This window comes from Epinephelus moara, chromosome 7 (genome assembly GCF_006386435.1).
Source record: "Epinephelus moara isolate mb chromosome 7, YSFRI_EMoa_1.0, whole genome shotgun sequence".
Lineage (NCBI taxonomy): Eukaryota > Metazoa > Chordata > Actinopteri > Perciformes > Serranidae > Epinephelus > Epinephelus moara.
The window spans coordinates 7935224-7951833 of record NC_065512.1 but is presented as its reverse complement, the minus strand read 5'-3'; the positions used below and the strand labels follow the sequence as shown (position 1 = coordinate 7951833).

Genomic DNA, 16610 nt, shown 5'->3' with positions numbered 1-16610 from the left:
GCTAAAATCAACCTGCGTAGTTGTCCCTCCATTGTGACATTAGAAAGTGTCACATTTATCTTGCAAGTGTACTCTTCTTCAACGTTTGCTTTACTTCCTGGATTTTTCCCACATGGAAATTCTGACCAATCAAGAGCAGCTTTCTCACACAAGACATTTGATCTGGTCCTTTTGTAAATGCTGCCGTGAGAACACAAACCAACTCTAGACAATTATACAACTTTGGAACGAAATTAGTCCCTGATTCAGACCACAGGAGACGACTCTAGGTCTGAGAGCAGGCTAAAAGTAGAATAGCTTTGGCCTTTGTTGGCTAGTTGGATCGTTCAAAGGGCTGACACCCTCTGGTCGATTGGGTGATCGATCTTGTCTTGTCCAACCAAAGTTCTCACTGGTTGGACAATTGTTAGTGTGACTTTGAGGGAGTGTGTTTCCACCAAAGCATTTTTTTTCCAAGCTGGGAGCGCAAGAGTGCTTTGGAGCACTGTGATATTTCATTTTCAGATGAGGTGCTTTGGTTCCATCTGGTCGCTGTGATACAAAATATCCACAGAAGTCAAAATGACAAGAAACAGGAAACGTCTGCAGGTCTTGAGGAGCTGCAGCATTAATTATTGTACAAACTGTACACTCTGCTGTACATTTACTTTATATCTTCACTGCTGAACTTAAACTCTCCTCTGTCACTCGTCCGCTTTCACGGCATTCATGGTCAATCTCTCTTTGCTCTATCAGTCTCTCCTTACACACACACACACACACACACACACACACACACACACACTACATACTCGCTCTGCTATTCTTTAAATGACCTTGAAATGCCATTTAGGGCTTCTGAATGGCTATTAAGTTTGTCAGTCGGTCTTAACTTTACTTGTACTTTGGTTGTGCAGTCTAGTGGTTTAACTCGTCCTTACAGTCCAGTCGTTCCCTGGGCAGCTTTTGTTTTTGTTCAGATACAGAACCAGAAACTTGCTGGCTGTTTATGGACCATTTTATCAGGAAGTGGTGGAAAATAAATCGGGTCTAGCTTTTGTGATAATTCTGTTTAGTGCTTTTACTTTTAACAGATGCTCAAGTGAAGCTCTGGTTGTCATTTGTGTTGTTGCTTTCAAAAAAAGACTTTTTTATCTTGAAGTATTTTTAACTTTTAATGCACCTCAGTGTGTCTCTTTTCTGTTTGGATTACACGGAGAGAAAAGAAACCATCTCTAGTGAGAGCCTTTTCTTTGAATACGGAAACCAAAGTGGTTTAAAAGCAGGGCTGAGCAATGAATAATTTAACATGTGATTTTCCAGTCGTCATGTTGTTAGTTTAATGTGTGCTGTACGTCTAAAAGATCACGACAGGTGGTGTTTCAATGTGAGGAAGCATCTCTGTTCTCACTTCAGCACGTTTTGTTTGCGTCGTTTGTTCACCATCAAGGAGACACAAATATCCTCTGGATCCTCAGGTGTCTCTGTGTGTGTTTAACATCGAGGTTATTTATTGAAGGTCACCACTGTTGAAGATTCCTCCTGTGGTTGCAGTTATTGTCTTTATGCAGCTGGTTTGAAGTGAAAATAATTATATATTCAGTACCGTTCTCACTGTAAGAAAAAACTTTTGCAGTAGTAGTTGTGTTTTGTTGTTCAGTCTGCAGATGCTTATTTGTATTTCTTTTCCATCACTGGCTGATGATCAGCGTTCACTGACAGCCCTGGGAAGAAAAAAGTTTTCAGTCTGATTGTTGCAACTTAATTCACAAAGCAATCACAAAGGACTGTAATTGGCTTCTTAAGCAGCGGTTGTAATCAGAGGTTTGTCACACGAAGCACACACAGGCCTAATCAAGGATTTGATTGGCCGGTCGCAGCACTTTTGGCATGAATAAAAATGTTTGTCATTTTTCGGTCGGTTCTGTTCGCTGCTGGAATCTGCAGGATGTGTTTTGTGTTGGTTTCAGTTTTCAGGCCTCCAGTCTCATCTCTCGCGCTGGTATTTCTAGTAGCTCAACTGTTTGTTATTGTAAGGCTGCTGTGGCACGGTCAGCTGTCTGTGTGTGTATGTGTATGTGTGTGTATATGTGTGTGTTACAGCATCCTCCTGGCTGTGTTGTGTGCATTTTTGTGTGTGTTGGCGCATATCTGTCTCTGTGGGGTTGTGTCAGTTTGAGTTGGTGTAGTGTATGTTTGTGTGTACGCTCTGCATGGATCTGCGTTGTGCCTGTGTGTTTCCATGTACTGTGTGTGTGTTTATTCAATTTAATGGGGTCCTCTGCTGTCTCAGCTGCTGCGTCTCCTCAGCTGTGAGGGGCAACAGGCTGGCTGAGGTAAGTTTGTGTGTGTGTCTGAGGAGGGGGTACTGAGAGACACGCGCCATCAGGGTCACAGTCCACAACAGACCGGTGGCAGGATTAGAGCCCGGCCCCAGGATTAGGGGCCCCTGTTAACAACCGCAGTAACCCACCCATCACACACACACTCGTCACCCTGTTGAGGGGCTCAAGGGGGGAGTCTCCATCCCTCTGTGGGTGGGTGTCTGTCAGTCTCCCATTAACTGGCTCCAGGGCTCCCTCACTGATCACTGTTGTAAGCTAATAGTGGGTTCCTTGTCTCACTGCGCTTCTTCCCCCACTCCCTAGTATTATTGGGGTTTATTATCATAGGTTTGGTGGGGTGTGCGTGTATCTGTGTTTGCAGTTACTCTTGCAAACTACTGGACCAATCAGTCTAATATTTGAGTGCACATGTAGACCTGTATGTTCAAGGAAGGTTTCATTGACTGTTTCACATCGTCATTAAATGCTGATCTGTCACTCTTAACCTGCTGGTAGGGGTTATTTTTCAGGAAAATGTCTCAGCTAAAAGCATCAAGCATCACTGTGTGTTGCAGGTCACATTTTAGCCAAGAGGCAACCTCTGAGGCTGAAAAATGAAGCCAACGCGCAAGTGCTGTGGATGGCCACTTGAGGCTGGCTCCAGAAGTGAGTCAGTCCTCATAGACCCTCATGTTAAGATGCCCAACTTTACAGCCGGTACAAAAACGATTTGGTTTCTGTAGCTAATCTCAACATTCACGACAACTGTACTGGGAGGAATTTTTATATAACTCACCTGTGTACATTTTATTAAGGTTTAAAGTTAGGCTAAATTCAAATGTCCGGACTTCACTGCACTTGCAAGTTCATGGACTTTGTGGTCTGGAAGTGCTTTGTGCTGTCCAAATCCACAATTCAACCAGTCCACAAGGGGCCTCAAGCGGACTTCCTGCAGACTTCCAGAGAGTCGCTTGGGATGCAGATTTCAACAGACTTCACAGATTTAATTGCCCACAATTCATTGCAATACTGACATGACGTGGTAGGTTTTTTTTTTTTCAATAGCTGAAAGGTAGACTGTGAAATTGTTACACAAACTGTCTGGTAACAAACATCCATTAGACTAAGCTTTGACCTGCCTTACATCCAGTGAAGTCTTGTTCCTGTGCAATGAGGAATTATTTCTATACCTCTGTTTGACATGCAGCAGACGATACTGATCTAAAACCTGTTGTCCGCTTGTTTACAACCCGTCATTGATCGTTTGATGGAGCAGTGTTCTTTTGTTTATTTGTTATTATTAATATCAGAGTAATTTTAGGATGTTTTACATTGCTTTTATTAGACAGTCACAAGTAAAATAATTCAGAATTTATTTTAATACGGGCAATGTAATTTAACATAGTTCCAGGTACGGAGCATAGCTATTGCTAACTTTCAGCTCTCGTTCCCAGTAACTGTACTGTACAAAATTTACAGCTTTCAATATCATAAAACCACTATATAATATAAATATGGTTATAAAATGTAGTACTCATTCAGTAAACACAGGACACCAATACAGTTAGCTAAAAATGGGTACAGCTCAGGTTTGCTTTCAGCCCATACTTTATCTTTGTCGTAAATTATTTTGTATCTGCAATCAATTTGATTTCATTGGGTAATGTGTTCCACTCTTGTCAGGAGAAAGCTGATTGGCCAAATTTAGATCTACGATGTGGTGTTTTGCAGTTGCCATTCACAACTCTCCTAGTCATTTTGTTACTGTCTGGTTTTTGGATCCAACATGTATCAGAGAGACGACAGGAAGTGAGGGAGAGAGACATAAACCTCAAGTGCACAAGGGCGCCCTGTTGCAGCAGCAATGTTGTGTTCCCAGATATCAGCAATTACAATGGCGAGTGCAGTATCATTGCTTATAGAAATGATGGACAAAACTAAGACAACAAGACCCAAGTTGTGATGAACAGGAATTTTCCTGCAGCGCCACGTATGAATTTTACACCAGCCTATCAGAACCAGTAGCCAGTATCTTTAACCATCAAGACCTTTTTGGTTTTGAATATCAGACATGATTGACGTCACAATGATGGCTCAGTCGTCTACGTGTTTATTGACAATGATTCCAATGAATCTACAAACCAGTGAGAAATCACTGGAGCCAGACCATTATTGATAGCTCCTGGTCTCCACCAGGCCTGAGGTCGGGATCTCCAAGCACATATTATGGAAATCAGCTCAGTAATTATACAGTTTGTAGCAGTCATTTTGCTGCCGAGGAGATGTTTAATCTGATGTTTAAAGTGTCATTCTGTCTCCTGAGGTTTTGGAAAAGCATCCATCTCTTTTCCACTTCAGCCAGTGACAGCTACGGGTCTGAGACTCAGAGGTGGAGTGATTGAAGGTGGATGAATGAGAGTTGAGAGAATCAGAAAAGAATGAGGGTAGCGGTAAAGAGAAAGAAAGGAGAAAATGAAAGTAGAGGTGCAGGAATAGAAAGAGGTTTATCATTTTTACAGGGGAGACAAAGAAAAAACACAGCACAGAGAAAGACAATTTACAGAGAGTGAAACGTGGATGCAATTTGCAGGAGCGTGAGAGAGGTTTGGGGATAAATTGGCCGTGGTAGATTGAAAAGGAAGAGGACCCTGGTGATTGTTGGCCTCCTTCAAAATAAACACGCTCCACTTTTGTCGATTTAACACCTCCTGACCACAGCACACACCTCGGCTCCAGCAACAAAAAAAGAAACAGAAGAAAAGGAGAGTGCACACACAGACTGAAGCGTCTGTAATTTTGGCCTCAGCTGCGTGTTTTTGTCTGTTTTGTGTTTCTCTTGAGTTTTTAGTTTCTGTTTGGCTCTGAGTGATTAGAGAGCGGCATTAAATTGTGATTATGTACCCATATGTAAACACACACACACACATCCAAGACTCTTTGGATGCATCTGGTTTATTTCATCGCATCAAATTGACATGCACACACACACGTGCTACAGTAAGACTGTAACACATGCAACCACACTGTACATGTGTCACACACTTTGTTACACGCATCCAACCATAAGTATAAAAGTTCTTATACACATACAAACACAAAACAACCCATGTGTTTTCTTTAATGCAGACTGGCTTTTACTCCTGTAGAACACCTCTAAAGACTTACTCACATAAACACACAGGCATACACGTTTGTACTTCCTAAACCATCAGGACTACCTGTCTAAAGCTTTAGTTATAATCGAGCGTGATGTGGTTATGCTGTAGCTACTAAGGCTGGGTATCCTTACCCAGTGGCTTTAAGGCAATGACCGAAATAACACCAGTACCAAGTAGTATCAAAACAATTCCTGCATTTGATCCTTTTTATACCCAGATATATAAAAAAAAAGATTGTTTGTATGGCTTTGCTCACAGCCAATCACTGCAAGGTTCAATGGCCCACTACTGCAGCAGCTACAACCCAAAGGCCTCCGTTGATGGAGTGCAAACTATGAACATGCATAGAGGACTTTATGCTCTGTTGCATGCTCTGAAACACCGGGTGGCATACGAACATTATTTTGTATGGATAAGCAAGAAGTCAACAAGTTTCACTGGTAAACATTACTGGAAAACTAGGCTGCCTGGCAGCACAGTAGTAAACAGAACTAAACACCAATGTGCAGTTGTGTACTGTAATCACATCTTTTGCTTACATTAAAGTCACAATAATATTATACTGCTTTGTTTCCCCACGGGTCGCCACTCTTTCCATGAGGGTTACAGTGATCTCTCATGTTCTTCCACAACCTGCGGCAAAAAGCCTCTTCTTTCCCCAGTTTGGACGGCTATTTCTTTCCAAGAATTTAAGGCTGGTTGACCGCCCCTCTGATCTCTCAATGAAGAATCGTTATTGGAGAACATTACGGGTGTCTGTGCAGGCGAACCTCCTCGGCCAGTCTTATTTATAGGCATCCCTGTTGAACTAAAAAGCGAAGCACGTACAGTGGGCAGCTAGTTACGAAAATTCAGAGGTGCATGACCAAGCATTGTGACACCTTTAGAAGCCTTCAGGCTTTACACGAAGAGGGTGATAAGTCGGGCACAGTGTATTTGATGGAGTTGGCAGTTTAGGGTACCGAGATGCATGAAAAAAAATGCTCGCTGCACCTTATTATTGTTTCCAGGCAACCACAGACTCACATCCTTATTCTAACCTTGCCATGTGATCAGTCTACTGTTAATTTATTCTAGTTATTTCCCAGTAATCACTGTGTAGTTGCTGACATGTTGAGGCAGAGGGTACTGTCTGTAGCTCTGGTTGAGGGTGACAGGCTGTCAGCAGATAAACAGAGATCTGTGTGGGTACATGAGACCCTAAAAAAGAGGGTGGATCATGGGGAGTACCACCAGTTGGTCCAGGAGCTTCGCAACCATGATGGCCATTTCCAGACATATTTTAGGAGGACTCAGGGGCAGTTTGATAACCTGCTGTCTATTGTTGGGCCGTATAGCTCTGGGGATCCAGCAAACGCTACCACCGGTTTCCCCTCCATTGTTTACTAACTGTAGACTTGTTGCTGTGACCACCACAGAAGGCCCGCCTCTCAAATCATCCAAGTGGACAATGGGAAAAAAGATGATGAAAAGTGAGTTGAGGTGGGGCGTTTTTCCGCACTGAGTTGGAAGTTTTATCAACTGGAGGAGTTCAGAATGCTCCGCCAAAATCGCCGGGCGCTCAGAGCACAGAAATGCGAAAACATTTACAAAAAGCCGTCTCCAGCTGCTCTAGTGCAGCTATCCTATGCTCTTACATGTTTTCATTTCCATTAAATGCTGCAAACAAATATGTGGTTTAACTGAAAATTAATGACATTGTTAAACAAAAAAATTGCTCCTCACCAAGGGACATGACGTTATATACTATCAGACAATAGAAATGCATCAAACATGACAGATTTTGTGGCATCATTGTATTAGTACCACTGCTGTTTGGCAATATTGAAGCACTGATGCATCAATATGATACAATACTTTCATTTTTAGATATTTCATTTATTAGATTGGCCAAAAACAGACCCACTAATATGGTAATTTTTTAATCTATGGAGCTTCTCAATTAAATTTCCAGGAAACATACTGTATGATACGTATCTACATTGTCCTCGCAAAGATAGAAAAGCCAGTCCTCACAGAGATAGAAGTACGAGAGCACACACAATAAGCATTTCGTGTTTAGCCAGTAAACACAATCAGTGTGGAGTGCAGGGACTGATGAGGCTGCAGCAGAGGCTGATTCTCTTCTGACTTGGCCTGCAGGCAGACAGTAACCCAATCTGAAAGAGAGCGGGAGGGTGACGGTGGAAAAGAGAGCGAAAGACAATAAGTTGGAAACACAGTGTTGATTTGAAAAAACAGAAAGATGAGCCTCTGAGCCCCCCGAGGTAACAGACACCAGGCTTTGTCTCCTTCTATAAATATCATTCCTCATTCTCTGTCTCCCCACTCCTCTCTTTCCCGCTCCTCTTCTGTCGTCGAGCTCTCTCTTCATCCTCTTTCCTTCGCCCTCTCCCTCACCTCATTGTCCACCTGCCTTTCTTCTTCCCTCAGTTTTCTCTCATTATAGCTCATTTTCTTTCTCTTTGCTTCGACTCTCCTTGTTCCTAACCACCCTTTCTTTCCTTCCCAATTATATTCTTTCACTTTAATATAGAATGGGTATTGCACCCAATACATCTTTGGTACAGACTAAAATATGTCTGCAGTGAGGTTTGGGTTTAATGAATCTGAGTCCAGTATCAGATCTGCTTTTCAGAGCCTTATCTTTTCAAATCCCTTATCAAATGTATTTAGCTTTAGCGTTCAACATTTCGAAGTAATTAAAGTTAGATAACCAAGCTCATAGAATCATTAGATCTGGTATCAGCTATTTTTTGTCTCAGACAGCAGAAACACAGTGGCTATGAGTTGTATTTTAAAGGGACAGTTCACCCCAAAATCAAAAAGACATATTTTACCTCTTACCTGTAGTGCTATTTATCCATCTAGCATGATTTTGGTTTGAGTTGTAGAGTGTCGGAGATATCAGCTGTAGAGATGTCTGTCTTTTTTTTCCAATATAATGGAACTAAGTGCCAAAAAATATTTATATTTGAAAAACTCAATGTCTCTTTCAAGAAATCATGACGTGGTTATTCAAGATAATCCACAGACCTTGTTGTGAGCAGTTGCATGTAGGAACTACTTTCTATCTACCGAACCATCCCATCAACTGTATCACGGCATGTAAACAGTAATGGCATTCAGTGGTGGTAGGTGAGCTAGCAATAGATGCACACTTGAATTTTGTTCAGTACAAACCCCCCAGCGCTGGGTGGCCCACAGTAGCACCAGGTCTAACCTGTGTAACAGCAGCAACAGAAAGTTTGCTGATCCAGCAGGGAGTCGGGGCTGTGCGGTCCCGAAGGGTTTGCACTGTTTGGATTCGGGTTGCTATGGCCATTGACTGGGGGTCAGTCTCTACAGCTGCTGCCCACTGTCTTCCTGGCGAGGTGGTCTCTAGCAGCAGGGAGTGAGGCGGAGGACACACTGTAATATCAGGCTCTCGCTAACATTGGCTACATGAGCCTGAATCTGAAGCAGCAGCCATGAAGGCTAAAATATTAGCAACATTTTCTCTCCATCTCTGAAACACTTTGCTGATGTTGATATGTTTTAGTTCGTTTATTGTCAGATTCTCTTTTAGACTTTGTTTCTGATAAATCCATCCTCCTTTTTTGGGTTGCTTTGCAGTGTAGGCAGTTGTTGCCAGTGCTGGAATAGTAACTTTCTCTGCAGGAATTTCCACCATTAAATCGGGTTTTCATCGAGGGAACAGCCAATAGGAACGCCCTCTCTTACCTGTGATTGGCCAAAGTCTTCTACCCCAGCTTTAAAACCAACATACCACCATTTACATACTCTTTTTTTCTTTCATATTTTCAGTTCATGTCATAATTTTGCCAGTTTTACACTATTTTATTGTGGCTTTGTTCTTGTGTGGCCACTTGTGTTCAGACAACATTTAATATTTGATAATATTTTTGTTAAATGAAAAAAAAAAAGTCCAGTCCAGTGTCAGATCAAACATAATAAGCACCAAATTAGCAGCTGTGACAACGCCAACACTTTGCTGGTACCAAATCCATTGATTAATCAGTGTGCAAAACCTGCTGTCATCCGAGCTGCATGCCCAAAATGTTCCATATTGTTGTATCTTGTTCTCTCTCCCTCCATCCATCCCACTCCCCGCATACTGACACACACACATGCTGTGTATCTCTAACTATAGTCAGACTCAAGGCGACTGACATTACTGGCATCGCACGGATCATTCGCTGGTGCAGCTGCTTTTTCAGAGCTCGCGCTGTTCAATCCTTTGGCCTTGCACTACCTCTCCCACCCCTCCCTCTTGCTCTGTCTCTCTCTGTGGCTCACTCACCCGGCTCTCCCCCCTCCTCCTCCTCCTCCTCTCCCTCCTCACTGAGCTCTTCCAGAGGATGACTTCACGCTCTGGAAGAGGGCAGCAGCAGCAGCGGAGACTATGGTGGCTACGCTACGTTAGCATCTGAGATCTCTTCCCAGCAGCGTGGCTTACGACCAACCAGGCACCCCAGCTGGAGAGCAGAGAGACGAGGGAGGGGAGGGGGAGTTGGGGAGAGGCAGCGAGAAAGAATTTTGGGGGGGAGGGAGTGAGAAGGGGAGAGGATTTGAGAGGAGGAAGAGGAAGAAGCAACAAGGAGAGGGAGGTTGAAAGTTTGATTGCCTCTGCGATGGGGCCATGCGCTGGCTTAGTGTGTGGAGCCGGTGAAGAAGCACTCACTCTGGATTTAAGAGGATGACAGTTCAAGACGCGGGAGAAGCAGAAGGAAGAGGAAAAGAGCTCGGACTGGCTGAGAAGAGAGCTCACAGGAGGAAGGCAGTTGAGCTCCAGACGTCCGCGTAGTGCCGTCAGTGGAAACCCATGTTGCTGAGAGGCTGTGATGACTCGCAGTGCTGTTACTGCTACTGCCTTACTGTAACGTTCGTCTTTGTGCACAGTTGAAACCAACAATGCCTCTTCTCTTGTCGGAGTGTGACAGCTCAGCATGGACAAACCCCCAAATCCCACAGATGAACAGGAGCTCGGAGCTGAGATGAGACTGAATCGAGGAGTCTTTTTCCGTCAGGAGCCGGATACCTTCCTCTCTGGGTTTGATTGAGGCTGTCTGCGGTGTCCAGACGAGCTCAGTGATTGTTTGTTCGAGACCAGGGGGTCTGAAGAGACGGACGCGTCGAAAAATCAATTCGCCATTTCGCTTCGGCTCAGCTTCGCTGGGTGGTGGGTGACACCAGTGAGTATTTAATCCTGACTGGTATCAGCTGAACTGTTTTTGAAAGTGGTGACAGGAGGACGAGGCAGGTTCACCTTTTTGTTCTCGCTCGGCGACTTTTCTATTTCAAAGTGGTGCTCTCTATGCTGTTTATTTTGATTTAAGTTTCATCGGCAGAAAGCATAAAAGTCTCGACATTAATCAACATTCGTGGATTAAATTTCCCCTCACACACTGTATTTCGGGGATGTGATGTGGGTCCGTGTTTCTCCTTTCAGAGACATAATATAAACAGGCATCTACTAGGGCTGAAAGGTCTTTAAAAACACTGAATGCAGTTCAAATAAAAGCCTTAAAAGGTATCAGAAAGTCTTGAATTTCATGTGCAAAGATCTTGAATGCTTTCCCTACCTGCCGTAGACGATAACATTAGTCATAACTTGTTGCATGCAGTTGCAGGCTAAGTATACACCTAAAGCAGGGTGTCTGCATGTCCTTTAAAAGTCTTGAGATGTGTTACTTCTTATAAATTGTGCCTTAAAAGTCAATAAACAGTCTTAAATTTGAGTTTGTGGGGTCTTAAATGCTACAAACATTTTATCTAATTTCTGTTATCTATCTTTTAATTTGTTTTCGTCAAAATAAGTCAACATCTTCTTTCTGGAAGTCCTCATTTGTGATTTTACAAATATTTAAACCTACTCCTCAGTTTATACTTGCACTTTCCAGTTGGCAAAATGTAGAATAACTTAACTGACTCTAATAACCATGTTCTCACATGAATCCTACCCCTGCACGGGACCAAGTCTACCTTAATACTCACCTGCAGTGACTGAATTTTAATAAAAAAGTCCAAATATCTATCTTAAATTTGATTAAAAACTTTAAAACAAGTAAAACTGGTGCAATAGTGATTGTGGACGCAGAAGGCTAATCGGTCCTTTGTTGGGGAGTTTCCATCAGGACCATCAGACCTGTAGCCAGCACACTGTCACTGCTGCCAGCCACAGTAGCTGAGAAGCTCAGCGGCTTGTAACGGGTGAACGTCAGTTATTGCAAAAACTTTACTGAACGTAAATCAGTTTGTTATTTTTATTAACAATGTTTAACTGCATGTGATTGTTGGACACACTCCACACTGGTAAATAAAACAAAAAAGTTTCTGCTGATTCTTTTAAAAAGTCATAAAAGGCACCAAATTAATTTAAAAATAAGGCCTTAATTGGTATTAAAGTGTCTTAAATCAATCTGTCAAAGCTCTTAAAAATGCTAAGACATAAGAAGTATGATTTTGTGATTAATCGTTTGTCTGATGTTGCACTGTAGAATCTCAAAATAATTGGTAACACCTTTTTTTTTTAAATAATTGCTTCTGGCATTTACTTAAAATTAAATTGTCCATAACCCTAAGTAATTGATGTCAGTTCTTGTGTTTTGGGGGCTTTTTGCATTCAATCGTTTAAAAAGTCTCAAATCTAACTTGCCTGAAGCTGTAGACACCCTGATTAAAACAATCTTATTTTCTTCTATACCAAGATAACAGTGGCACAAAAGAACACAGTTATAATGATCTGGCGGATTTTATACTCAATAATAAGCGAAGTAGGTAAAAAGCAAGACTCATCCTGGAAAACAAAAGAACAATGTGCAAAACAGATAAACACATAATCTGTTAGTGGCAGAAATTATTAGTTATATTATGAGGACTTATAGTGGGGAAGTACTGACAAACGTCGTTCTTTGACTGTTTTGACCGTTAAAACTGTATTAAATTGTATTCTGTGTGGTATAAATATATAAAGGTATAAAAAAGTCTTAAATTTAATCCTGTTGGAGCTGTTGCATAAAGCCAAAGCAAAGAGTTCAAGTTGGTCGCCTTTAATAAAGAGAATTTTACGTAGTTAACAACAGTAAATCAGTAAGGTATGGCAAGATGTTAAGGATCATTTTCATGATTTGTGGAGGTGGTTACTCCAGCATGTGCCATAATGGAAGAATTTTAATTTGTATTTTATTTCATTTATCTTATTTTATTTTGATTTATTTATTTTAAATAGAACAAATCTGGTTGCTTGAACTTGTCAGGGAAATCTGATTTTTTATTTTTTTTTTAATATTTGTAAAATTACAATCTTTTACTGTAGTTACCTCTCAGATAAAAAAGAAAACGAAAATGGAAGTATCAATCTTTATAACAGCTACTGTTTATCTCTCCCACCCATCCCAACATTTCAAAAGAATAAAAGAAAATATAATATTCATGATAATAATAATATTATAAATAATACATATATACATTTGATTATAATGATAAATAACATAAAATAAATTTAAAAAGTTAATAATTTAAATAAGCTAATAAGAAAAAAATTAACATGAAATAAAATAATAAAATAAAAAATAAAATAATCTACTTTTGTACAATACTTCTTTTCTGTACTTTCTTCCATCTTATATCAAACAATTTATCTAGATTTCTGATTATGTGGTTTATTGTCTCCATTTTATACATTTTGTTAATTGTGTCCTTCCATTTCCGTAGCTGTGGCGCCTCTGGCTTTAGACAGTTTTATGATATCTGTTTATGTGCCCCAACTTTGAAAATTCTAAACACATACTTACTGGTTTGTTGAGACAGTGATGATGTTCTGCCAAGTAATAACTGCTCAGGTCTCAAAGTGAATGAAAAAATGCCGCTTCACTTATTTCAGTCTAATATTGCTGCAAAACTTTTTGAATTGTGTTTTATTTGAGGTTCAACTGCACCAGGATTTTTAAGCGCAGACAAAAATAAAATAAATTCACATTCAGTAATTTGCTTATAAATGTAAGTTTTAAATTGAAATGTTTAACGGTGAATTTAAGTTTAAATTAAATCACAGTAATATTCCTAACCATAAAAAACAAATTCAGAATCTATCATTCAAAGCACAAACTATAAACTGAGACCTAGACTCCATAAGGTGACGCAGATAATTCAACAAAGACAAAGTAGCACAGTTTAATATATGTACACTACAAACAGGTGCAGTGGAGTCAAGAAGACAAGTTTAAATTACTTCACTGTCGAGCGTGCTTCTAAGTGTTGCTGAACAGGTCGCTGCTCTGTCGGTGATTCTGACCTCTGACCTCCCTGTGGAGCCATCAGACATGTTTTCTCAGATGACATGAGTCAAAGCTGTCACCATTTAAATTGTGCTTATACTGCAGTTTCCCATCACACCTTCTCTGTTTCACTGAGTTCAGCTGGTTTTGCAGAGCCTTGAATTCATTTTTAAGGGGGACCTTAACTGTACTTACTACCTTGTTCTATTCGTACCTCAGATTACATTTCGTTGCTCTCCTCAGGGTTCTCCGAACTCTTTACATATGCTGTCACTTGTTGTCTCTTTGTCCTTCTCTCTAGTAGTCATCTCTTTGTCTTTAGTCTTTCTTTTGCTTTCTTCTGCTCTGGTTATTCCCTGTCCCTGCTGTATTAGAAACACCATCTGAGCGGTTTTGTAAAACTGGCTGGTAAAAGTCACCGCACTGTACATTTTACAAATTCATCAGCTTATCTTACTGTTAAGTCGGAGCCACAGATATTTCTGAGCCAGTTAGGCTGAAACGTGTCTTTGGACTGCTGCTTCACCTTAGAAGCATTACTGTTGCCTGTCTGAGGAGCCTGAGGAATAACTTTAACATTGACTTCACTGTTGCTGCCATTTACACATCATCCTTCAGGTTCCGTCAGCGGTCTATCATGTTTGTATACCTTCAACACTCCATATTATTGTAACCTGTCTGTATGTGTTCACAAGAGAGATTCTGCAACAGCAGCCGGGACTCATACACCTGGTGGTGAAAGGGAGAGAGTGTGTCAGGTGTTTTGTCCTGGAGGCGGAAGTTGGTCTGGCTGGTGGAGCATTTTGGCCAGTCACACCAGTGCAAACTTTGGCTAAAGTTTATTAGACGTTGCTGTAAATGTGTGCTGGAATTTCCTGCATTATGAGTGCTAGATTTGTGGGAATCACTGAAACAATCCTGCACAAAGCTTATTCTGCTGTGGTCTTTCATGTATAAAAGGCACTCTGGGGGAGAATGTCAGGTAGATGCGTTGCAGTCCTGCAGGTGGTCATGAGAATCAGGGAGGATTTGAGACATTGACTCAGACCACACAGCTGAGCTTTGCCTCTGTTAATCCAGAGGGAAAAATGTGAACCCTCCTTGTTCTCATGTTGCAGGTGGGCAAGAAGACAAGACTGGAATGATCTGTGCTTGTTCAGTTGTTAAACGTGACACTGTGCAGAAGTTTTTCCACATATTTTATGTCAGTCTGTCCTTTTCACAGGGCTATGTTCAGATATCTGAGGTATCTGCGGGTTCATTCAGAGGTTTATCTTCACTTGAGTACATTGTGTTATAACTTGAAAACAGAGACTGAGACTTACATTTATTCTCTCGTCTTGCAGGTACACAGGAAGATTCGGGAGGACTCGGACATGGCCCAGGACTCCTTACAGTGCCTGGCCCAGCTGGCCTCCATGCACGGGCCCATCTTCCCCGACGAGAGTGCCCAGGTCTCCTACCTGGCTCACCTGGTGGAGGGCCTGCTCAGCATGATCAACGGGTCAGTGTGTCACTGTGCTGGAAAGCTGAACTTACAGTTTGTCGGTGGCTCAGAGCTCCTTTCAGTTCTGTGCTTAGTGCTTTGCAGCAGCTTGTAGTTAAAACTAAAGGGATGAACGTCATACACTCACTTTGTTTGTCTTTACTTGGTGAAGTGTTTTAAGCCAGGCTAGTGGCTTAATGGATCGCAGTGTTGGTCTGTCTGTCAGTGGTCTGGTCCAATATCTCAACAGCTATTAAATGGATGCCGATTGAAGTCCCCCTCCAGACATGTTTTAAATACTTATAGCAATACTAATATTTTGTTTAGCATGGTTTTCCCACATGAAAGGTAAAAAAAAAAATTCTGACAAGGGTCTGGCAGCAGATCTACTCTGTCTCCCTCACTGAGAAACTCTGGATCTGGCCTCTGCCCCGCCCACCACCACTGTTTGTGGTACGTTTAGCTTTCTACCTTCTTCAGGGCTGCTTGCGTTAGGTTGACCGGTGAAAGATGAGTATTCGCCAGAATGGCTAGTGCTAGCATCAGAGGAAACATTGTAGAGATGCAGCCAGACATGTTTGACCCTCAGTCAGACCCAGACTCAGATGAGATGAGGAGTCTGTTGTGCACCAAAATAGACGACAGGCAGACTTATCAGAATGGTATCAGCAGTTAGCATCTTTTATTTGTTTCTGTTGTTTTTTAGCTTGTAGCCTAACTGGCAGTTTCGGACACATTGTTGTTTTTTGTGAAACTTACAGTAATATCTGCTACGATGGAGTTTTTGGAAGGTATAGTGAAAGGAAGCTTGAAGATCCGACCTGCATCCAAAATCTGGTCACTGTAACATGTTTGCTGTCACAGCTTTCATCATGCTAATGCTAAGTCTGATCTCTGCACTGACAAGTCCGATCTGCGCTGGGCTGTGCTCAGGTTTGTTTGCCATTGTTGTGTCGAAGTCCCATATAAGACAGCGACTGGCTTTCATATTAGTGACATGCCTAATCTAGCTTGCCTGGTGTACATTTGCAACTGGGAGATATTTTCCTCGAGGACTTTCTACCAGGGGATTTCTTGGTAAGGGTTAGGAAAAAAGTCCTGGTTTGGGTTAAAATGAAGACATTTCTCTCAGAACAGGCTGTCTTGGAGAAAGCCTACAAGAAACACTTACCCCATGTGCTATACACTGGTATTGGTATCATACAGACGCCTGGGAAGCATACCTCCACCAGATGACACCACCAGATTTATCTCAGATTTTAGGGAAGTGCCAGGCATCACCCCCTTCAGTAGAGGAATGTGAACGCCTCTATAGTGACAAACTTTGCACAGAAACAAGTCGGTATAGTCAAGGTCAGACTTTTTTCACTCCTTTCACAAGACA

General features: G+C 41.7%; 1 protein-coding gene across 2 annotated transcripts in view; it reads left to right on the top strand.

Annotated features, from left to right (window-relative positions):
• The window catches only part of xpo4 (exportin 4), a 230709-nt gene that overhangs the window by 37523 nt on the left and 176576 nt on the right, over positions 1-16610 (top strand). For both annotated transcript variants that reach the window (XM_050049190.1, XM_050049189.1), the window contains exon 8: positions 15087-15244. In XM_050049190.1, coding sequence (XP_049905147.1) covers positions 15087-15244 — 158 coding nt within the window. The remainder of the gene's footprint in view (positions 1-15086; positions 15245-16610) is intronic.